The 25,069-nt window shown below is 50.8% G+C and overlaps 1 protein-coding gene across 2 annotated transcripts in view; it reads right to left on the reverse strand.

Annotated features, from left to right (window-relative positions):
• The window catches only part of KSR1 (kinase suppressor of ras 1), a 152,014-nt gene that overhangs the window by 66,565 nt on the left and 60,380 nt on the right, over positions 1–25,069 (reverse strand). For both annotated transcript variants that reach the window (XM_067715588.1, XM_067715589.1), the window contains exon 2: positions 305–445. In XM_067715588.1, the coding sequence (XP_067571689.1) occupies positions 305–445 (141 nt within the window). The remainder of the gene's footprint in view (positions 1–304; positions 446–25,069) is intronic.

Below are 25,069 nucleotides of genomic sequence, written 5' to 3' on the forward strand. Positions count from 1 at the left end.
TGTTTAACACAGTGTCTGTTGCACAGCCGACGTTTCCAGAAATGTTGGCTGCTGTCCTCACGGCGAACCTATGAGTGGTGCGGTCAGGCTGTCTGGCTCATAAAGCGATGGCGCCCAGGACACATACTAGAGCCACATGTACCCTGAGTCCCTCCTGTTGCTGCCATCCCCCCACATCCCTTTCCTGAGTAGAGGGCACTAGCCACAGTGGAGCTGGTCCTCGGGTTTGTGCGTGGTCCCTTTGCTTGACTACCCCCCCATGCCCCACCCCCAGACCCCAATCCCCACAGCCCGGCCCACGTACCTGTACCACCTCCGGCCTCACGTTAAAGGTGTACAGCCAGTCGCTGAAGCGAGGGTAGCTGTTGAGCTCCGGGGTCCTCTCGCTGGGAGCCACGCTCAGCTTGCACTGCCGCTGCTTGCAGATGTACCGGACCAGCTTTGCCTGTGGGAAGTCCAGGAAAGAAAAGTGGGTTCATTCCGGGCACGTGTACATGGCAGCCCCGAGCATGACATGGAGAGCTCTGGCAAACACGGGCCGTGTGATAAGGACGGGGGCCTGCCAGGTGCCCCCTCTGCTGCCATTCAAACGGGGTGAAGCAGGAAATCCTAGAGAACCACCCATCACCCGTCACCCCACCCAAGGCTGGCTGGCACGGCCTCCCCCTTGGGACTACGCTCTTTGGAGAGTAACTGTCGAGACTGGGCAGAAGACAGAACTGGGTTAAATGGAAGAAGGGCTCCCTGCTTGTGGGAAGGGGAAGAGGGGCGCGTCAGTGATTGACGATGCGGAAGACACGGGGGTTTGGGGAAGATGAGTAACCTTCCACTTAGGCTGCTTCCAGCCTAGAATCAGATTGTCTGGGCTGGGATCCGAAGGCTCAGACACACCCTAGCCCTGTGACCTTGGACAAGCTACTGAACACCCCGCCCCCAGGAAAGTCTCAGTTTCCTTCTCCAGAAAATGGGGGTAATAATAGAACCTCCCTCTCTGGGGGGCAGAGAAGAAACGAAGCACTCAGTGTGTGCCTGGCACATAGCACACACACCGTGAGTGCTGGCCAGGCCTGTGGGCTGTGGCGTGGCTGGCAAAGGTCCCTGACTTGGGTCCACCAAGACCCAGCCCTGAAATGTATGCAAATTTCAGACATGTGAATCTGTGCATTTCCCAGGGAAGCGTGTCCACAGCTTTCAAAAGACTCTCAAAAGGCTAAAACTTCAAAAAACTAAGGGTAAATTAAAGTCAGACTAGCATTCTCTTTGACAAACGCTGGGCCCCGACCAACCGGGTGCTGACGGATGCAGAGGGGCGAGACCAGCAGCGCGGGCGCAGCGGGGGCTGATTGAGAAGGTGGAGTGGACTTGAACAGATGGAAATGAGCGCACAACACAAAGAGGACCAGGCTCGGCTGACACCCAGCGACCCAGGCACCCGTTGAGAGCTTCCCCCAAAGACAGGCACCACCTTCAAAGTCCTGGACAAAGGAACCCTGCCCCTGGAACCACTTCCCAAGACCTGCTGCCCCCTTCAGGGTTTTTGCCCTTGTTAATTCATTCCTTTTCCTTTCATCTGTAAATATCTCGGTATATTTTCTCTAAAGAGTAAGGAGTCTTTTTGTTAGCACAGCTGCAATGCTAAAAAATAATGACTGACATTTAATAATTTAAAATTTCAAATACTTAGAAAGCCTCCCAATTTCCAAACAGGAGCTCTCGACCATTTTTGGACCATGGAGCCCTTTGGCAGTCTGGAGAGGTCCCTGATCCCTTTCTAAGAATAATACTTTTAAATCCATAAAACAGAACATTAGGTTTACAAATGAAATCACTTATATTTAAATATACTTATCAAAGTATTACTTTAAATCGTTATAGAGTATTATAATCTTCTCTATTAAAGCAATATCTCTATCAAACAATATCTAGCAACGGGTCTCATACCTTTGAAGTTGTGACAAGTACAAACTGCTTTTTCAGATAGCCCCACAACTGTCATGTGATATGAAAACAGCTGTGATTTCTACTGGTGACCGAGCCGCACATATTTGCTAAGATGGCTGTGCCTTGTTGCCTCCATCCAAATTGAACAACATACTACATTTCAGATGAGGTTAATGAAAAAAAAAGAAGGTACAATTCTTTTCCCCTCCAAATTCACGGACCCCCTGAATTCTATCCACAGACCCTAGTTAAAGAACGCTTATGGCTAGAGGGATATGAGGTGTGAAATGAGACCCATCATGACAACAAAACCATTGTTTCTACATCAGTCTTTCTGAAGTTTCCCCCAGAAATGTATCTGGTCCCAATCTGCTAGACTCAGGGGCACGGGCCCTCTCCTGCAGCCCTGAGCTCTGCTAAGTCCTGCTATCTAGAGAGCTCAGTGGCAAGTGGGGACAATGGCTAGAGAGGAAACACTGAGTCAGAACAAAAATAATTCCACTCATTGTACAGTTTTGATGTTTAGTGAAACCTAGACAAAGGCAAACCCAGTGGCATTCCTGCAGCACATGCCCTTCAGGTACTCAGAGCAGACACGGCTAATGGAACGCTCTCTGCTGAGGCTGGCAACTCCGGTTGCCACACAAGAAGTGTACTATGTGCTGTCCTGTTATGGAACCTAGGCCCCTGGGAGCATCTTCAGAGCATAAAGTTAACGAATGTGAAGACACAAGTGCTGCTTTCATTCTACGGGGCTAAGTAGAGGCACTCGTGTCCCGCTCTGACCCATCTCTCCCAATTGTGACCAGAGGCCAATTCCAAGTTCAGGGCTTCAACTTTCTTTTCCAGGCTCATCTCCTCTCCACCCAACCTGGGTGCTACAGGGATTCCACAAATACCTTCTGTACTTCCCTACTCCCAGGCCTCTGCTCAAACTGTTTTGGCAGGAAGTCGTTCCCTCCTCCAGCCACAATGTCCTTGGCCTGGGCAAGACCTCCCGGGCTAATCAGAATCCCTCATCTCCCCTTCCGAGTGCACTGTCTACACCTCTCTGGTAGCGCCTATCACAGAGGGGTTCATGTTCGAGCTTCTGACTGGGTCTCCCCCAATAGATGTGAGCTCCCGGGGCAGTGGACACAGCACAGGCTTCAGAGTTGAACAGAATCTGGGTTCGAATCTAGCTTCTGCCACTTAACAGCTGTGTGACCTCGGGGAAGTGCATTAACATCTCTGAGTCTTGGTTCTGTCATCTGTACAACAGCAAGGATGATACCAGCTTGTAGTTGGTTGGGAGGATTGAATTATAGTATGGAAACCACCCCCAAAGACTAGGTTAGTCCCCCATTATTTTACATCAGGGCAGGGACCGTGCCCACCTCATTTGACTGTCCCCACACGCCTGTTACCGCATCTGGCACGTAACATGTGCTCAAAGATGCCTGAGGAAGGAAGGAGGGAAGAAAACACAGGGGCCTTATCCCCACATTGAAAGGTTTCTCACAGCCAGGGCTTCCTTCCACTCCAAACTGCTCTCAAACCACAGTGCCAGATTGCTGACCAAAGACAAGGCAATAAATAAGTCAATTAACTGTGCAAAGTCGAAACCATTCTTTTCTGCGTGAACCAAAGAGCTCAGGCTGCTGGCGCTAATAGCAGCAGCAAAGAGGGCGGACCGTCACCAGCCCGAGTGTTTCAAGGGCTGCACCCCTAGGAGCCAATTAATAACCCATCCATTCTGCTAAGACTTTGGCCACCACAGGTCAACAGCGAGATCAGCCGACCTGGCCTTGACAACGAGCCAGTATCTGGGGGCTTTATCTCAGCCCCGCCAACGTGTCCCGCCCTTTTCAGCCTCAAGGCCCGCAGCCCTTGGCACTCTACCAGGAAGGCTCATCCCAATGACCTCTCAGCCTCCACAACTCAGCTTAGATATCCATTCCTCCAGGAAGACTTCACCAAGCCCTTCAGCCCTGTTCCTCACAGCCCCAGCCCTTCTCCTCCATCAGATCACTCAGCGCGGTTCTAATATCTTACTTGTCTGCTTCCTTCTTTAGACAGGAAACTCCCTGAAGCCAGGGGCCTGGTCTGTGTTCTTGATCACCTGATCACCACTAGATCCCCAGGGGCCAGCACAGCACCTGGCGCGTGGTCTGCTACCGTAAAACCTTAGCTGAATGAATGGGCAAATGAACACACAATACATTCTGGGGCCCCGACAGGCACACATGTTATTAAAATGCCAGTGGAAAACAAATGCCATCAGGCAAGTAATGGCTCAGGAGCTCGAGAGTCTCAAAATCCGGGGGGCGTTCCCCCAAAGCGGAGCGAGCGGTTTCTTTTTTTAAAGGCTGTTAGGGATCCCCACTCGGCAGCCCAGAGGGGGCCCATAGGTAGGACCATGCAGAATTTAAAGGGATTCCTCACTGCACGCAGTTGACAACCCATAAGCCTGGCCACCTGTGCGGGGACCAGGAAAGGGGACGAGTCGGGGTGCACTGCGACCCCGACACGGGACCGGTGTACTGGAGATCGTAAAGAAGAAACGACACCTGCGGATTTGGGTTCTGCTTAAGGAGGTGCCCGGCATGCAGCAGCTCCCACCTGAGCAAAAATAAAGCTGCTCTCACTTTTTAGAAAGCTGGTTGCAGTCGCAGAAACACCCAGGGGCTACTTTCCCAGACAAGCCGTAGCAGGGCCTGCCGGCCCAGCACCAGGGGCCTCCGTGAGGGTTTTTCACGGGTAGCGTCATTTTCTCTTAACCACAAAACCGCAAGATATAAATTCTTCAGAAAGAAGAGCACCTGGGGGTTTCAGCGATGGGACCAGCAGCAAGTGGGAAAGAGTCGTCAGCACCCTGGCCCCAGGCGAGGACCTGGGGTAGAACAAAAGTCTTCCTCCACCCCTGATACCCTTTTGCTTCATGGGTGTGCATCCCGTCCCCGCCCTGACACTCAGCCTGATTTAAAGAAGGAGCAGAAGAGCATCATGTCAGCCTGCAAATAGTCGGTGGGTATCACCGAGACACGGTACACAGCAGGTGCTCACTGAGTGTCCAAGGCGGAAAGATCTAGGCTCTGGTCCCAGCTCTGACATTTATGGTAAAGGCTCTTGGGGAAATCCCCCCTTAGCTCAGCTTCAATCTCACTAGAAAAAGGGTTAACATTTTATGGAAATTGGGGTTCAAATATATATGAAAGTGCTTGGAACAACACTGACAAAAATACAGGCCCAGAACATTACCCTTGGTTACACCAAGCACGTCCAAGACTCAGTGTAGCTCTGAGGAAAAACTCCAGCTCTCGGGACAGAGGGACCTGGTCTCAAAGTCCCCCGCCCCCAACTTCCTCAGCAGGTGAACACAGATTTAACCTGTCAGCCTCAGTTTCCCCACCTCTAGAATGGGGATGATCCCCTACCAAGGGCTATTGTGAAGACTTACATGAGAAAACATGGATGTAAAATGTTCAGCAAATGCCCAGCACAAGGAAACACGTGCTCAGTGGAAGCCTGGGTGGGTGGTGTCCTCACCCAGCTAAGTCTTCAGGTTCTCTTACAACCTCCTTGGGTGACAGGGAGAACGCAGGTGAGGTCGTGCCCATTTCACAGATGGGGCTAAAGAAGACCCAGATGCTGGCAATGGCCTTCCGGACAATGCTGGTGATATTCACAGAGCCGGGATGTTTATTTTCGGGTCTAAGGGCCAAGACCCCGCTCCCAGGTTGCCTCCAAGAAACCTGAGCACCCCTTCTCCTTGGAGCGCTCACACCTCCACCATTAGCACCAGATGACGTGGCTGGAGTGGAGCTGCGTCGACTCTGGGGATGCTGCCTGCCCAGACAAGCACCTGCACCCCAGCCTGGCACCCGGATCAACTTCAAATATCCTTTGCCAGCCCTGGCTGTGCTGGCGTGACTCCCAAACAGGCCTCCCAAATGGAGGCTGCCCTGAGCATCCCTTCCATGGAGATGAGGCCAGTCAGACACCCCTGAAGAGCAGACACCAGTCAGATCTCCTGAAGTACATGCCACTGAAAGAGAAAAACTTCCCCGGGAAAAGGAAGCAGCTCCCAGAGCTGTAAGAGCGTAGGAACGTGAGAGGCCTTAGGCGACGGCTGTGTGCCTGGACGATTTCTCACCCAGGGTTTTGCACCTTTGCAGAAAACACGTCTTTCCAGACAACTGGTTTTGCAAACAAAGTCAGCTGTACCCTAAAACACAGGGCCTGGGAGGGGGAGGTCTCTTCTATGGGTGATCTGTGATCCAGGCTATAGAAGCGACCAGATGCCAAGACGGTTGTCGCCCTAACCCCGCTGGCTGCTGCAGGACCCTGAGCAGATCACTGCCTTCTCAGGGTTCCAGGACTTCCCATCTCAAGCAGGGCAGGCGGGTCAGAGGTGACAGATGGTGAAATATAAATGGGCAATGAATCCCAGGCACAGGCGGAGATGGACACCAGACTCCCAGGTACAGCAGTGGGCTCTCTCAATTATGGAAATCGCGTCGACACTTCATTATCAACCCTGGTAGTGATGATAATCTCTTCTATTTATGTAATACCTTACCCCAAAGCTCCTAAGCATATCATTTTTCCCACAAAATAGTTCTGTATAACCAAAAAAGTCACAGATCTTTCCAGACTCTTGATGGGAGAAAAGAACCATGTCGAGATGGGGGTGCTGGCAACCAGCCTGGCTCACTCACTGGCTGAGGGACACCCGCCCACCCAGCCTACAAACAGCGGCAGGCAATTCTGAGTCCAGCCCCAGCACGATAACAAGTGCAGCTTGTCACTCAGGGTCACTCACCCATAGTCAAACCACACGTGCTAATGAACCCGTGAGACTTAAAGGTATATTTTATTATTCTCATCTTACAGGGGAGGAAACCGAGGCTCTGAGAACTCTGTAACTGTTCTGAATCATGAAGGGACTCAGACCTCAACCCAACGCCCTGTTTCTATATTCCACACCATCTCCCCAAATAACGACTCCCTGGCGCCGTTGCTCATCTAAGCTGTCCTGACCGGCACGAGCAGGATGGCAGTGGGCAGGGTCTGCCTCTCCTGTGGCCCCAAGCCCCAGATCCAGCCACGTCCCGACAGTTCCAGGCGATGAGTCCTCTGAATAAAAGTCACAGACTGCCCTACACTCTCCAAAGGTATTCAGCCATCATGGGCCACCACCTCCGGTCCTGTTGTGCAAGCACCCACCCTTTGGGCTACACCCAAGCCCTGGCTCCAAACCAGCTCTGAATTCATTAAAACTAGCCACCACCCTGACCGCTATCAGGGGCTGCCCCTTTCGAGGAGACCCCGGCATGCTTTGCAGAATGAGGAGATGCACCTGGATGGACCTCCACACGTCCACCCTCTTCCCCTCGGCTCACTCAGCCCTCCAGGCAGCAGGTACAGTTTCTGGGCCAGCTTCCAGCTCACCTACACCTATGGGACCCTGATCCCTTTTCCAGGTGGGCCACACTATATATATATTTTTTTTTTTTTTTTTTTTTTTTTGCGGTACGTGGGCCTCTCCCTGTTGTGGCCTCTCCCGTTACGGAGCACAGGCTCCGACGCGCAGGCTCAGCGGCCATGGCTCACGGGCACAGCCGCTCCGCGGCATGTGGGATCTTCCCGGACCGGGTCACGAACCCGCGTCCCCTGCATCGGCAGGCGGACTCTCAACCACTGCGCCAACAGGGAAGCCCCGCACTATATATTCTTAAGAGGACGTCCACAGCAGTCCTTGCTAGGGCCAGGTCCCTGTCTAACCCATCCCAAACTTCAGGAAGTCGCCAAAGCTCTTGGGACTTACTCCAGCCTTCCCTGTACGGTCCCTGAAGCTGCTGCTCCTTCCCCGGCACCGGCCAGCTCTGCCCAGGCCTCGGGCTGTTCCCCTTACTTCTCTTACCTCCTCCTCAAAGCTGCAGTGAGCTTCTGGGGACCTCCTGCCAAGCCAGCCAGCCAAGCAGTCTGGTCTGGCTGCCACGGCCAACGTGTTGCAAAATGATTTGTGAGGCTGTAAGGAGGCCTCTGGAGGTCATGACGCAGCTCATGGCTCTCCGCACAGGCCAGGCCAGGCGCTCAGCTCCAAGAGTGTCAGCGGCAGCCCTCGGGCCTGGCACCGCCGAGCCTCGCAGAGGTCTCGAGGGTACCCAGTGGGGCTGCCATTAGTGGGCAAGGGGCAGAGCGAGCGAGCATGCCAGGGGAAGTGGGGCGAGCAGAGGAGAAAGTGACCTCAATTCCCAAGCCGGGGATTTCGCAACCAGCCATCCTTCACGCCCTCTGTCCCGCACCCACTCCCTCCCAGGGAAGCCGCCACACGCGTGCATCTGTGCAGAGACGATCTCCCCGCCCAGCAACCCTGCCCTGACGTTAAAACTCAGAGTCGGGGGACTTCAAACACAAACAAACAAGTCCGCCCCAGACCACAAGTGGAGCCACTCCCACGGAGGCCGGGGCGAGACGGCCACAGCTGGGAACTCGGGGCCTCCTGCCCCCTTCGTCGGCTCCACTGGGGCTACAGACTCTGGAGCCTGACAACCAGCTGCAGATGCGAGCTTCAAACCCAGGCTGAGACAAAACAGGACCAGACGTTGGCCTCACTGGTGGGTGTCAGTACCAGGGGCCGGCACAGCAGTGCGTGCGGGAGACCCTGCCCAGAGGCACTGACGAGTCTGTTGATTTCCTCTGTGCAGTTAGCATCCCCATTAGATAGCATCCCCCGTTCTAATTGCTCTGGGGCTAACTATGGGTAGGCAGGAAAGGAGGGACTGATGTGGCCTAGAAACACTCAGCAGGCTTCTGGGGAAACATGGAGCTTGAGCCCGGCCAGGGTGGACAGCCAAGGACCCGAGTTTCCTCAGCAACACCTACCATCCCGTCTCATGCTCCACTGAGGTCTTGAGACTCAGCGGGAAAAGTTTTCAAGAGGAAGGCATTCCCCTGACCTAAATATCCTAAGACAGCTCCCACCTGAGAAGCCAAGGGTGGGCCAAACGAATGTGCTCTTCAGAAAGCAACCCTGGCTTTCAAAAGTCAGTAAAGGAACCGTCTCAGGGCTGCCTTTGCAGGTTTGCTTCCTGCCTCAGTTCAACCCTATGAGCCCCCAGTACCCACATGGGTTTTTTAGAACTAGCGGTCCTTAGGGGCTGTGGGGACAAACTGGACTAAATCACTAGAAAGCCAGACACCCGCTCTAAACCCTTAACCGCCCTGGGCCTGAAGCGATGGCACGAGGGAAGGAAGGAGAGCCTCAGTGCGTCATCCACTCATTCAACAAGTCCTTGGGAAAGCTGTGCCCGTCGCCTGGCAACGAGAGGCGCTGTGACGTGGCCATAAGCAACCTAGTGCATAAGCTTGAGGAACTCACACGAGTGGGGGTGACAGATGTGTCCACAGAGAGATCTGACCGGACCGAGGGAGGTAACGAAGGGGAGCAAGCATGCCCACCCTCTGAGCATCCCTGATGGTCCCAACGCTCAGTGTGTCTGCTGGGAAACCGGGGGGAGAGCAGGTGTCAGGAGCCACAGGGGTGGTGTCCCCACAAACTAGACCCTTAATCGACACAGCCTTTGTCCCAGTTCAAACACTCCACGTGCCTGTCTGAAGTTGAGCAGCCCACAGAGCATGGCTTCGCTCTCAACCCCTCAATTATAAGACGTAAGCCCGGAGGATTCCTGACACCGCACACCGTAGGGGGCCTGGGTGTGAATTATCAAGCAGAGGCCTGGAGAAAAGGCAGGGGCTGCACCTAAAGACAAAGGTAGGTTTCTGCCATGGGCCTACTCCCTTACCTACCCTGAAGACCTGGCGCCTGGAAGCCACTAGGAGGGAGGGATGGGGGAAGGTGAGACACTTCAAACTCTGATCTGAAAGCACCTGCGATGAGTAGGAGGTCGTGCCATATACTGGGCAGATAGGCCTTCTTTTCCAGGAACATGACTGGTTGCCTAGCAACTGAGACCATCACGGAAAAGGATAGAGGACTACGCAGGGGGTAAGGGGCAAGGACAGGTGAGCTCCTCGAATACCAGGGGTGGACTAATGTGATGGCGAACTCCCCTGGCATGATGGGTGCTGCGTTAGGTGCTGCTCATTACCTAGCTGATATCCATGCCCACTCTGTTTGGGGCAGCACTGTGCCCGGTGATGAACTGGTCTGAGTCAGCGGTTCTCAACCCTCACTTTAAATCCATGTAATCGACCTAGGATGGGGTCCCAGCACGGCTCTTGTGATGATCTGGGCCCCACTTCCAGCTTCCTTTGAAATTAGCTATGTGTGACAGTTCTGGTCAATGAGACACGAGGGCGTGTCTGCTGGAAATGCTGCGGAAGTGTTTGCTTTCCTCACAAGTGGGACGGTCTCCGGGGCTTCCCATAGCCCCGCTCCCTGCTTTGAAGATTAGAATTGCCAAAAGTTATCCAGAGAACCACACAGACACCACTGTTCAGCTGATAAACACATGAGCCACCTTACTCCAAACTTCTCATAGTAGGAGAGACATAAGGGCCTGTTTGTGGAAGTCACATCTTCTGTTACTTGCCACCGAAAGCAGTCCTTCCTGCTAACGTTTATTAAGGCTGCACTGTCTCAAACCTCCTTCTAAACTTTCTAAGGCTTCCTGTCTGCTTCCAGAAAATCTACAAAAAGAAAAAGAAGGTATCTTGCCATTCTTCTTGGGACCATGTGCCATCCAAAAGCATTCCTTCTAAAGTCTTTCCAGGGCTTCCCTGGTGGTGCAGTGGTTAAGAATCCGCTTGCCAACGCAGGGGACACGGGTTCGAGCCCTGCTCCGTGAAGATCCCACATGCCGTGGAGCAACTAAGCCTGTGCGCCACAACTACTGAGCCTGCGCTCTAGAGCCTGCAAGCCACAACTACTGAAGCCCGCGTGCCACAACTACTGAAGCCCGCGCACCTAGAGCCCGTGCTCTGCAACAAGAGAAGCCACCCAGTGAGAAGCCCACACACCGCAAAGAAGAGCAGCCCCCACTCGCCGCAACTAGAGAAAAGCCCGCACGCAGCAACGAAGACCTAACGCAGCCAAAAATAAAAATAAATTAATAAATTTATAAAATTACAAAAAAAAAGTCTTTCCAAATTTTAAAGAGCAGCTACATTTTTATGAAGTCCAATTTATCCATTTTTTTTCTTTTTTGGTTTGTACTTTTTACTTCCTAGCTAAAAAATCCTTGCCAAGCCCACTTTCACAAAGATGTTCTTCTATGTTCTAGAAGTTTTATCCCTTCTTTTTTTTGGTTTAGGCCTATGAACGACTTTGAGGTAATTTTTGTATTCCAGGACCATTTTCACCACAACTGTCTACCGGTGTTTTTAATTGGATATTCCTATGTGCGAGGCACTGTGCCATGCACCTCATGGGTCCTGTCTCATCTAATAGCCACATTAATCCTCTGTTACTATTAACCTCATTTTACAAATGAGAAAACTGAGGCTTAGACAGTTACATTGAAAAAGGAACCTAGTGTACTATACCCCCAGATGTGATACCTTATAGTACCTTCACATCCATTACACAGGACCCGAAGTAACGATGGACAGTTAACCTGACGGGAGAGGCAGAGAGATGAGGAATCCTTGTTCTAGTCACCTGTCTGATGTAGTGGATGCTGAGTGCCTGGCAATACAACCCCCAGATGCACCCCTCGCCCCTAGAAGATACAAGACGATCCAGATTCCAGGGGTGCACACAGTGGGGGTGGGGTGAAGCAGGATGTGCAGCGTCTTGCATTTGTAGAGAAAAAGAATGGCTGGAGGAGCCCTGCTCCTGGCAGGGCGTGGTGAGAGCTGTTCCTCCCCGTTTGACAGGCACAGGATCACTTGAGGCCAGGAGGCAAGTGCAGACCACCACAGTGGATTAAAGATGGCCAAGAAGTTCCTGTTCCTCCCCTCTAAGATCTGTGTCCCCTCCCCTTGAATCTGGGCAGGACTGTGGTGCTTTGACGGACAGAACAGAGGACGGGTCTCCTGCAGCCCTGACCACTCTGATGGAGAGACCCTGTGGAGAGGCTGGAGAGGCCCCAAGCCCGCATGGAGAGGGAGGGTGTGCCGACGGAGCCCAGCCAACCTCACCAAGGTCCGGGTGTGCGGGCGGGGCTTCCTCGGGCCCTCCAGACCAGGACAGCCACTGGGTGCTGCCACAGAAGTTTGTGGGATCCCAAGGGGACTGGGTCTGTGGGGCGGGGCAGCATCAAAGAGGAAATAATCCTCGAGATGAGTTCAACAGGTCAGGGTGAGCATGGGGTGTGGCACACGGACAGAGGGTAAGGGGCAGGAATGGCACCCAGGTGGGGGACATAGCATGAGCAAGGGCCAGAGTCACAAGAGAACCTTGTAAAGAAACGGATCTGGGCTGCCCTGGTGGCGCAGTGGTTGAGAGTCCGCCTGCCGATGCAGGCGACGCGGGTTCGTGACCCGGTCCAGGAGGATCCCACATGCTGTGGAGCGGCTGGGCCCATGAGCCATGGCCGCTGAGCCTGCGCGTCCGGAGCCTGTGCTCCACAACGGGAGAGGCCACAACAGTGAGAGGCCCGCGCACCGCAAAAAAAAAAAAAAAAAAAAAAAAAACGGATCTATATAGCAAGTAGCTAGAGACTGGAGGGGATGGGGAAGGGTGGGAGGGCAAAGTCAACCAGGGGGCAGGGCCAGCTCATGCAGGTCCCAGAAGATTCTGGAAGGTCCTGGAAGGCCACACTAAGGCATCTGCAATCAATCTTGCAGGCGTGGGGAGGAATGCAAAGGAAGAAATGTAGTCAGATTTGGATTTTTGAATGATCATTCTGGAAACCATGTAGAGGACAGATTGAAGTGGGTGTGGAGAAACCAGAGACAGGAAAGTCAATTAAGGAGCCAATGCAATTCAGCAAATGAGAACAAAAGGTAATTTAGTCAGTGGCAGTGTGGGTGGAAAGGAAGGAGCAGATTCTAGAGATGTTTTATTAGCATTTTTACTATAAAGACAAGACTTCCCTGCTGGCTTGTCTGGGGAATTTCTGGCATACCAGCACCCTGGAATGCAGGAAGCCGGAGAGCTGAGTTTCTCCAGCAAATGAGTCAACATGTGTTTAACTTAGTAGAACTTGGTGCTTCATGGGGGAGGGGCCAGCTACCTGTCGGAAGCCTTCAGGCCCGAAGGTCCGACTTGGAAAAGGCACCTCAGCCCAGGTGTCTCCCGGCTTGAGCTCTGCCCCTTCCCCACCTCCCAGGCAGAAGGGTGCCCTGCACCTGTCAGGAGCAAAAGTCACTGCCCCAGCTGCTCCAGCTCCAGCTCCTCCCAAAGCCCCCAGAAGGGGGTCAGATAGAAAGAGGCAGCGCTTGCCAGAGCGGCCAGGCCCTGGAGGAGCTTGTCCAGCCAGCCCCCTCCGGCCCGCATGCAGAGCAGGAAGCTGCCATCCCTTAAAGGAGAGCAGGCCCAGATGTTCCTGCAAGAGAAAGAGCGAGTTCTCCCCTATCTTCCTGGGAAAGATCATGGGGATGGAGAGTCAGATAGACTGAAGTTCAAATCTCACCCCCACCTGCTACCAGCTAAGGGACTGTGGGCCATTGACAATTTCTCTGAGCCTTTATTTCCTCTATTGTAAATGAGGGGGAAGATTGGCCTCCCAAGATCACTGTCAAGACAAAACGATAAGACATACTCAGCAGCTGGCCTGCCGCAGGCACCCAGCCAGTATCTGTTCCCATCTCCTTTCTCTGGGGCCTTAATCGTGGGTAAGGCCGTGGCTTTGACGGCTGACAGGGAGCCCGGGACAGGGGGTTGGGGGAGACCTCAAAAAGCGAGTGTCCAAAGGCAGGGGTCGATTACTGATCTGCTGACGTGTCTGCAGGCTTCCCATGGAACAGGGCTAAGAACCGACTGTAGAAACCAACAGCTCTGAACAAGAGGGCGGGTCAGCACTACCCCCGCTTTTACAATCCATTCTGTACTATCAAGGCCTGAGCAACACCTCGACGCTGAATCACCAAGCTGAGTTTCAGGTGAGACCAGGATGCCCCACCAGTGACATGACTGCCCGTTCTAGCTTGAAGGGCACCAAGGAGATGACCTGGTAGCTTATGGGTACTTGTGCGGATGCCTCACACCTGGTCACGGCACGTCACAGTTTACAGACATCATCCCATCCGACCCTCCCCACAGACCCGTGAGGACCATCCTCATCTCCATTTACAGAGATGAGAAACCAAGGCTCAGGGGTGAAGTGACATGCCTCAGGCCACAGGATGTTTACTGTAAGGCACCAGCTTCACACCCAGGCTTTTCCAGTCCAATTGTCAGTGCTCTCACCCCTCCCCCAGCCCCCCAGAGGGGACAAAACTGTTTTAAGTTAATAGATTAAAACCAAGCACTCCTGAAGCACTGCGTCCCACTGGGGCCACTCCTAGCTGGGACCCCTCAGATGCCTCTCAGGAAAGGAAGGCTGGGAGGCGCTTGGCGAGGGCATTCGCGCCTCTTTGCACCAGGGACCTGCCAAGGCCGTTCGACTACCCACAGCCTTCTCTGTTATAAAATCTTCCCAGCACTCTTCTTAAGAGACCATTTTATCTGGGCAGAGGAAGATAAGGAAATGTGGGGTTTAGATGACATAAGAAAGAAATCAGACCTGGAACCCGGGAATGGAATTGCAGTGGGGTTGAGGTGACGGCAGCTCTGGGACTACCCTCTCCAGCACACAAAGGCCCAAAGATACAGGATCTCTGCCCCTAAGCCCAGAGCAGTCCTCTCAGCTGTAACTGGGCTGACATCACCCACACTACCATTGGTGGAGAGTGAGAAAGGGCTCAGATAGCAGAACGTCACTGTTGAGCTATCCCAGGAATGCCGGCCAGAGGCGGTAGGGAGAGGGATGGTCAGACCTGGGTTCAAATCCCAGGTCTATTGCTGTCCAGCTGCCTTAAGTTACTCAGCCATTCTATGCTTTAGTTTCCATATCTGTAAAATGGGGGAATAACAGTACTACCTTCATGGGTGGGAGATGTGAAGTGTTTAGCACGAGGCCTGGTAGATTGTTAATACTCATGGTCAGCCATTTTTATCACAAAATGTATCTTGTTATCTTTGAAAGTAGTTAAATTCTGACTTGTTGATTCCTTTAAGATTCTTGCTCCTGTTTCCGAGTGAGTCCATTTACATGGCAAATCCCAAGCTACACTCATGTGTTCCCCAAAAAGGGGCAAATGCAGACAAGGTCAGGTGAGGCTGGAACACGCTCACCCCAGAGGCTGAGCAGGTAACACACAAGCGGGCCCGTGTGACAAGAACCCCAGTGAGCAGACTAAGCAGCAGAGTGAAGCAAACCAGGACAACGATTAAGATGCAACCTGCGGAAGCAAGCCCGGGAGGACCTGGAAGGGGCAGCATGGCAGCCACCAGGCTTGGCACACGGGCTGTCACGGGAGCTGTCCTCCAGGCCAGGGGTGACACAGATCAAAGACACACACACATGCATACCTGCCACCCTGGACAAGCTATGGCTGAACAAAGAGGGGCCCCGTTTCAAAATAAACAGAGCAGGTGGGCTGCCAACCGCCCAAGAAATCAACTGACCACAACTTATTGAAGAAATCAGATAATAATAGCTAACACTGACGAAGTGTTTGTCACGTGCCAGGTACTGCTTTAAGGGCTTTATATATACATTAAGCCACTTAATCCTCATAAAAAAATTGGTGAGATATAGGATGGATGAACAACAAGGTCCTACTGTAGAGCACAGGGAACTATATTCAATATCCTGTGATAAACCAGAATGGAAAAGAGTATGAAAAAGAGTATATATATGTACGTAACTGAATCAGTTTGCTGTATGGCAGACGTTAACACAACACTGTAAATCAACTATACTTCAATACATTAACAACAACAAATAACTGATGAGAGAGGCCCTAACACTGTCCCCATCTTACAGGCAGGTAAACTGAGGACAAGGAGAAGTCCCAGGTCACACAGTTAGGAAGTGGCAGAGCGAGGATTTGAACCCAGGTACTTCAACTGCTGAGTCCACACTCTGCCCCCTGGCTACGTTACCTCCACGAGTGACTGAGGTGTTCGGGGCACCTACTGCGAGCCAGGCCAATGCTGGCCATCCTGGTAGGAGGATTCTCATTTACACAAGGACCCAGATGCTCAGGGAGCCAACCCAAAGTCACTGAGCTGGTCATGCCAGAGCCAACTTAAACCCAGGAGCGGGGACCGATGCCCCACGCTGGGCTTGACTTTACAGTAGAACACCCCAGCCCAAACCCACAGTTCAGACAAGGACCCTTCCCACTGCGCAGAGAGACACGTCACTGACACAGCGCACACAAACCCAGGCGAGGCTCTGCCACCTGGCCAGCGGGCCTGGGGAACCAGCAGAACCCAGGAGAGAATCCCACAGCCTCAACCCCCTTCCTCAGCACACAGTTCCCTCCTCAGGGGCCCGACCCACCACATCCTATTCCTTCCTACCTGTCCACAGAAAGAACCAGAGCAAGAGACTACTGCTGGGTCCCTGATCACAGGAGCTCTTTGTATCTGGCCTTCTGATGTAACCACTCAAGGCAGAGAGATACACACAGACTTGCATAAGGCTCGATTTTGTTCACACACAGAGCTGGGGGGCAAGGGGTGAGCCCTGAGGGCCAGGGTGTGCTGGAGCCCGACAGAGCAGAGGCAGCGGCAGCCACAACGCCAGGTAGGACAGCACACAGCTCACGTTCCCGAGGAGGCTGGTTCTCCCATGGCCCGTTTCCAGGTGACCCAGATATTCTCATTCCCCGTCCAGATGGAACAGAGCTCACCTGCACAGAGAAAAATCTGGGAAAATCCTAAAGGGCTCTGGGTCTTCTGCCCACCAGTCTTTGCGGCCAGCCCCGGCTGAGAAGCAAGCAGGAGGGGCTGCTGGCAGGACCGGACTCTTCTTGAGATACTGCAAATCCTTTTAAACCACAAAATCCAAGAATGTTCCACGATGAGGAGGGCCCTTCAAGATCATCTCACACACACAGATGGATACCTGACCAAAAAAATGAGGTCTAGGTAGGGGCAGTGACTTGGTGAAAGTCACAGAGAAAGTTAGAAGGCAGCGCCAGGACAGAGCCCAGGCCCCCGGGCTCCCGTCCAGGGCTCCTTCCCGCCTACTGGACAATAGAGGGCCTGGGTGCAACCTGCTGTATGAGCAAGCTTGGCTGGGCCTCCAGTTCTCTATCTTTATTTAGCAAATCAGGGACTATTTAAAGAAATGTATACATGCTAACTCATCTCGTGGGAGGAGGGAGATGTTATTACTATCCCCACGTGGGGATGAAAGTAATACACAGAGATAAAGTAACTTTGTCAGGGGCAGAATGTGAACCCGGGCAGTGTTACTCCCTGGACCGTTGGCCCATGCTACCTTTGTGACTGCGGCCCCTTGCGGGGACAGTTGGCTTTAGGACAGTTGCTCTTCAGAGGAGCAGGGCCCCACAGATGACTCCAAGACTGTTCCCATCCCGGCAGCCCCCCGGACTGGCCCAGGGAATGCAGGGTGCAGCAGGATGCAAGTCTGGGACCAGCCCGAGAACGGACCCAGTCGTTTACTATAAACTCCTAGGGGGCCTGGAGAGCGGGGACCAGAACTTAACAGTCAGGGAGAGCAGCTTGGCCAGGTCTGAGGCCAGTGGCTCCTCGAAAGGTTCAGCACCCCCTCCCCTGCACCCTCTGCAACCCCAGGCCTAGGAGGAGAGGAAGGGCTGCCGTGCAGCGCCCAGGCCCTGACCCCCACTGGGCATGACTCGGCACTCTCATGTGGTCTCCCTGAGGCTCCAGCACTTGAGTTTTCTTCCTGAAAAAGGAAGCCATTTCTCAATTAGGTTGCTACACACGGATACTGAGAAACAAACCAAGAGGCCAATGGGGCACTAGCCCCAAAGGGAGGAGACTAAGGGGGAGGGGCTGATATAGGGCAGCGAGCCTGGGGGCGCCCTAAAGAAACACGAGGAGACACTGTGGCTGATCTTGTCCAGCCCTGTTCACAAGAGTGACACGAGGGGAACAACCCAAAGACCTAACAACAGAAGCATGGCTGAGTAGGTTATGGTAAAACCACTTAAAGTATTACAAAACCATCAAACAAGTTTACAAGAAACACGGGAAGTTTTTGTGTTATTCTGTTGAGTGACAAAGGCAGCACAAAAAGAACTGCATGATAGATGTAGGGGGAAAAAATACAAACAAAACATTTTTGCCTAGAAAACGCATCTAAAAGAAACGTCAACCACCAAATGAGTTGAGTGTGAGTGGGGAGGTTGCAGGGAATCATTTTCTCCTACTTTTCTGTTTTCCAAATATTCTTTATAATGACCAGGTACCGATTTTATAAGGCGATTGATAATAATAATACATTTTAAATTGTCAAAAGAGGAAAATGGAGGGGGTGGGTGGTGATTCTCTTCCAGCGAAAGGAAAAGGTCTGGGTAGGTAGCCAACGTTGATGCCCTACCTGAAACAGAACCCTGCTCAGGGCTGCCACACCCAGCCTTCCCACAAAGGCTGGCATGGCTGGTTACTCCACCTGCCCTGATGGGTCTCAGATGGAGCAAAACCTCACTGATTCCAAAGGGAAAGGGGAGGAAGGGAAGAAAACAATTTGATGAGATGGCATTAAATTCATTTCACCGAAATTTTTAATTTAATTTTTAAGAACAGTGTGTGCAGGACGTGGAAGCAACTGAAATGTCCATCAACAGAGGAATGGATAAAGATGATGTGTACATATATACAATGGAATATTACTCAGCCATAAAAAAGAACAAAATAATGCCATTTGCAGCAACATGGATGGACCTAGAGATTGTCATACTGAGTGAAGTAAGTCAGACACAGACATATATCATATAATATCACTTATATGTAGAATCTAAAAAAAAAAGGGTACAAATGAACTTATTTACAAAACAGAAATAGAGTCGCAAACGTAGAAAACAAACTTATGGTCACCAGGGCATGGCAGGGGGAGGGATAAACTGGGAGATTGGGATTGACATATACACACTACTCTATATAAAATAGATAACTAATAAGAACCTGCTGTATAGCACGGGGAACTCTACTCAATACTCTGTAATGGCCTATATGGGAAAAGAATCTAAAAAAAAAGAGTGGATATATGTATATGTACAGTATAACTGATTCACTTTGCTGTACACCTGAAACTAACACAACATTGTAAATCAACTATACTCCAATAAGAATTAAAAAAAAAACAAACAGTGTGTGTCCATCCACCCATTTAAGAATACTGAGTACCCACTGGTTATCCAGCACTATGCCAGCAAGCCCTACAGGTAATGCAGAAATGAGTAAGACCCATTTCCCACCCTAAAGACTAGATTCTAATAGGGGCCAAAGATACCAAGTTACAACGCAAAGGCGTATTTGACAAGTTGTTCTAAGATACGAGCTGCTGTGAGAATTTGAGGGTGAGAAAATAAAAATAATTCCAAGCTTCAGAGAAATGACAGGTAGCAGGCAAGGGGCTCATGGCCAAAGTGGGCTTTGAATTGGATATTGGAGAATGAGTGGGAGTCCAGAAAAGGGTCAGGAAGATAAGCCAAGGGAATATCTCAAAAGCAAGTTACAGATGCAGGCACTCATAACAAACCTCTCCACCTTAATAATAAGCAAGGAAGTACAAAATGAAAACAAACGGGGTTTTGGCGATGCCGGCAGAGTGACTCCAAAAGGTCCCTGGCTGGGCTGCAGTGGGAGCTCTGAGCGGTACAGCCTTCCTGGAGGGCAGTGGAGAAATACGACACTGTACAGCAGCTTTGTAAACAGGCATACATGCTTGGAGCCAGCAAGGCCACTTCTAGGAATTTACCCTAAAGAAACAATTAAGCGTGAGCAGAAGGCTATTCAGGGAAGTGTAACTTAAAAGAGCCAACCATGGGGAAGTGGGTAACTAAATTCTGATATGTTTATATAGCAAAAATACTATGCAACTAAAAAAAAAAAATCCCATTTTCAAAGAACATTTAATGACATGGGCAATGTCCATGATATAGCAAGTTGACAACTCAAGAAAACCTATTTTCAGTATCATGCCCCAACTTATCTTTTTTTAATTTTAAAGCATTATTTACCTTTTTTCAGCTTTACTGTTTTTCTTTTTTTGTGGGTCGGGGGGGCTGGCTGTAACCCCGCGGCACGTGGGACTTCCCCAACAGGGATCAAACCCGTGCCCCCTACCTTGGAAGCACAGAGTCCTAACCACTGGACCACCAAGGAAGTCGCTTTTTCAGCTTTACTGAGGTCAATTTATATTTTGTAGCAAAATAAGTATATCAAAACTTTAACACTGGAAACACAGGCTCTTACTCTGATGTTTTTACTTTTTTGTATTTGCTACAGAGAACATGTGACATTTTATAATGTTATTCCAAATGAAAGAATAACATTATATGTTAGGTGGGATTTCAGTGGGAGGAGAAGGGGGCATCACAGACTTAGAAAATAGCAGAAGTCAAAAGTAAAGAAATACAGGTCTGTCTGTGGAGGGAAAATAGCTGAACTTTAGAGACAGAGCTCGGTTTAAATCCTGGATCCATTATTTTCTAGTTGTGTGACTTTCAGCAAAGTTCTGAACCCCCTCTGAGCTTCAGTCTCCTTCAAAGACGAACTGAGTTAACTGTTTTTGTTGTTGTTTGTTTGTTTTTCTTTTGGGCCATGCTGTGCGGCACGCAGAATCTTAGTTCCCCAACGAGGGATTGAACCTGGTACCCCCTGCATTAGGAGCATGGAGTCTTAACCACTGGACGTCCAGGGAAGTCCCAAGATGAACTGAGTTAACTTATACAAAGCACCTACTTAATACCCTGGCCAGGGGCCCCCATCAACTCTCTCTCAGAAGTTTATAAATTTACAACCCTTTCTACCAACTAGGAAACAAGATCCATTCTGTATGCACACAGGTGAGATAGGAATGCTCATTTATAAGATACGCCATCTATGTAATAAAAGCATTTGGGGAATACAAACAAGTGTTATATTAAAGCCAGTGTATAATGCATCCCAATTTCAGAAATAGTAAACTATGAAAAAATATCTGTCCTAAAATCAAGAAAATATGAAAATTTCTCCCTTCTAAAGATGGTGATGACCAGGATGAAGACTTTGGTCATAGCTGAAGCATTAATGTTGTTCTCATGCTGCTTAAATGGTCTGATTTGTGTCCAAAATGAAGAAATGGACAAGAAAGTCAGATTCTAGTTCCAAAGCAGACCTGTGTGCAGCAGGTGTAAGGACCCCACCTTCCACAGAAACAGTTCTGGATTGGAGAGCACCGCTCTCATTCTCTCTGGAACCCGTCTATATTTCTCCAGTTCAACAATGAAGGAGAGAATTTAGGCAAAATTCTCTTGTCAGCCTACTTGGGGTATCCCTGGCCCCGAATACCCCAAATTCTTTCAGATGAAGAAGGCACCGGAATGCCAAGGTCAGCTGCCTGGAAAAGCTTAAGATTTGGAAAGAATCCTTTGGAAAGAAATGTAAGCTCAGTGACCAAACTATAAACAGTCCAGAGCCCCAACCCCTCCCAAATGCCAGGCTTTGGCAAACTCAACAAGATACGCCTTCAGAGGAAGAAACCCAGGAGGCTCAGCTCACTTTCCGATCGGGTATAACCACAGCAGCTAATCCTTACACAGTGGTTGCCATGTGCCAGACACAGTTCCGAGCACCTTACATGCAGTAACTCATTTATCCTCACTACGGAAGAAGAGACACGCATACAGAGGTTAAGTAACTCGCCCAAGGTCAGGGCCAGAACTAGCCCATATAGGGCCTTTGTGCAAGTTGGAAGAGGGTGCCCCATCCTCTGGAGAGATACAGCACAGCCCTGCACCGGGTACATGCCCGGCAGATGGAGACAGTCTGGATTTCAGCATCCTCTCATCTTGTGCAGTGCACAGCCTGCAGGACTCTATGTTGCCTCATCAAAAGTCATGCAGCTAGTGAGAGGCAGAGCTGAGATTTGAACCCAGCTCCCCTGGCTCCCAAGTTACGAGTGGGTATTGTTGGATATTAAATAAAGGGCCTGCCAATCAATGCAAAACGAGATATTCAGAAGCACAGACCTGGGTGACTGAGAGCGCCCAATTCTGTGTGTCAGCAACGGTGGGAAAATGCTACAGTTACAACTTCACGGGCCAAGGCTTCTTAGCGTTTTCACCTTTGCTAATGGGAATATTCCTACAGTGGGTCCCATGCTTCTCCGCTGTTTAGGATGGAGTGCCCCAAATATAATTTAACCTCAAGTGAACTCCACACTATCACCCCTACTCCCTACTCCCTGGACCCTCCAGCCACCTGCCTTTTCCTGAGACCCAGGCTTTTCCTCCCTATCCTGGGTAATTCATCTTCCTCTGCTTCTATAGCTACTACTGAAGAAAACTGAATGTGCAAGGGAGTTGAGGCCATTCAAAGTTTCGTTTTTTTTTTTTTTTTTTTTGCGGTACGCGGGCCTCTCACTGCCGTGGCCTCTCCTGTTGCGGAGCACAGGCTCCGGACACGCCGGCTCAGCAGCCATGGCTCACGGGCCCAGCCGCTCCGCGGCATGTGGGATCTTCCCGGACCGGTGCACGAACCCGTGTCCCCTGCATTGGCAGGCGGACTCTCAACCACTGTGCCACCAGGGAAGCCCTCTAGAGTTTGGGGTTTTAACCTCCTTCCTATGGCTTAGAATTCCTGTTCTTGTACCTGCCTAATTGCTTGCTCTTTGGGCCTCACTTGTTTCATGTGCTACAAGCCGCTACGCAGAGACAGTGGAGGGCCCCGGCCTGAACTCCCTCAACCTGCTTCTCCTCCCCCTTGGAACTCATCACCTCCCATGGTCACCTCCTTCCCCCTGAAGAAGGCAGCTGTGGGTTTGGGGATGGGGGTCTTGTTGCCCTTCAGCCCCCAAACTTCATTCAAGTCTTTCTGGTCTTAAGAAAACACTTCCCTTCAGGCCCAAAGGCCTTGAAACGTTCTCTCACCCCTCCATCTGGCTCGGTGTCCCCACTGCACTGAAACTGCTCTTGCAGAAGCCCTCAGACTCAGCCTTCTTATTTTCATGCTTACGCTGCTCGACCTCACGAGGGCACCTGGCACAGGGAGGCCTTCCTCTTCCCAGACACCTGCCTCTGGCTTCCCAGGTGTCCTTCTACCTCTGATGGCTCAACAGCCTCCTTCCCAGGACTCCCACCGCGACCTACATACTGATGCCTCCCGAACCAGAAACTCTGAACCCTGCCTCTCTCATAAGCCCCAGACCCATCTATCCAACTCCCAAATGGACAGCCTGACTGCATGGCCCATAGGCACCTCAAACTCAGCAGGTCTGAGCCAACCTCATTCCCTCTTGCCTTTCATCATCTAGTTGCCTCTCACTTCCCATTCTCCATTCTTCCTAACAGAATGCTGAGGTTTAGTTGGTCCATTTGCATCCTCCTTCACAGCTAGGCGTAGGTGTATGACTAATGTCTGGCCAATGACATGTAAATGAAAGTCATGTGGTAATTTCAAAAAGAATATTTAAAGAACACATCCTTCCTCCAGCCCTTCAATCCAACCTACTGTCTGGAAAGTTGACATGACAGCTGGAGTTCCAGCAGCTATCTTGGAACAGGAGGACAAGGGGTGGCAGAGGGGTAGGCTGGAAGGAGTCTGACTTCCTTATGACTTTATGGACCCACAACACCAACCCTGGGCTACCTACCTCCAGACTTCTTTTGTGTATAAGAAAAACTTGCTTGTGTCATGATTATTTTACTTTGCTGACGTTGTTGTGAATGAAGCTGAACTTAATTTTAACTAATATTCCCTCCAAAGCAGTCTCGGTCAATAATGTCAACATTCATATTTGCTTATTTGTCAATTTTCCCCACTAGATTATAAGCAACTAAATGACAGGAACGTGTCTCTCACTTTTTAAATAAAGTATTTCAAACACCCAAAAAACTAGAGTGCAACATAATATACATTCACTACCAGATTTAACAAATGTTAACATTTTACCACATTTGCTTCAGACGTTTTTAGTCAGAAACGAAACATTATAAATGAGGTTAAAATGCCCCTTACACTCCCTCCTAGAGCCTTTTAACTTCCTCTCCTGCCCTTACAGGCAGCCACTATGGTGAAGCTGGTGGGTATTCTTCCTGTTTAGGATTTTATAGTTTTGGTACATCGTTTTGATTGTTTTTAACTTACAGAAATGGTTATGATGACTACACATATTCTGTAACTTGACTTTCCACCAATCCTTCTCTTAAATGTAACCAGGCTGACTCGTGTTAGATTTAACCTCTGAATAGCTATACATTATGTAAATACACCATCACTTGTTGATATATTTCCCTCCTGATAGACCTTGAAGAGGCTCCCAGCTCTTCATAATAAAAAATGCTGAAGTATACATCCCTATCTTTTTCTTCTTGAGCACCTGTGTGATCGTTTTTCTAATACAGACACTAGAAGTAAAGTTTCTGGTTGTAGGACATGGGCATCCTTAACTTTACCACATAGTCAACTTTCTTTTGAGAGTAGCTGTACCAATTCATGCTCCCCCTGGCCCTGTGTGAGAGTGGGGTCTTTCCCCCCAGCCATGCCATATTTATTCCTGAACCACTGATTCCTACCTTACAGGACCGTGGCAGGAAACACTTTCATTCCCATTCTCATTCATAACGATCCCCCCAGCCCACCCCCTCGCCCTTGCCTGCCTGCGTCCTAATACGCTCTGAGTTACAGCAGAAACACGGGAAGACCTTCAGCCTGAGCTCCTCCTCCCAAAAGGCTTCCTGGCTGCTATGTGAGGATGGGTCACCCTGCACAAAGGATCTAGCTGGGCGGCCAACATTCAGAGTGGGTGCGTACATTACTCTCCCTGTACCACATCTCCCACAAGATGAAATCAGACGCTTCCCTCCTGCAGCATTTCTGGTAGGGGGAGTCCTCCACAACCACCTCCCCGCTAAAACCATTTCATATCAAGCCCACTCGCTCAAGCCTTCCCCAAATACCAACATGAAGACAGAAGAGGACAATTTAGAGGTGCCTGGCCCACTCTGAGCCCTCCCTCTTTCCCCAGAGTTCTCCAGCTGCTGGAAGGAA

This window comes from Pseudorca crassidens, chromosome 19 (genome assembly GCF_039906515.1).
Source record: "Pseudorca crassidens isolate mPseCra1 chromosome 19, mPseCra1.hap1, whole genome shotgun sequence".
Classification (NCBI taxonomy): Eukaryota; Metazoa; Chordata; class Mammalia; order Artiodactyla; family Delphinidae; genus Pseudorca; species Pseudorca crassidens.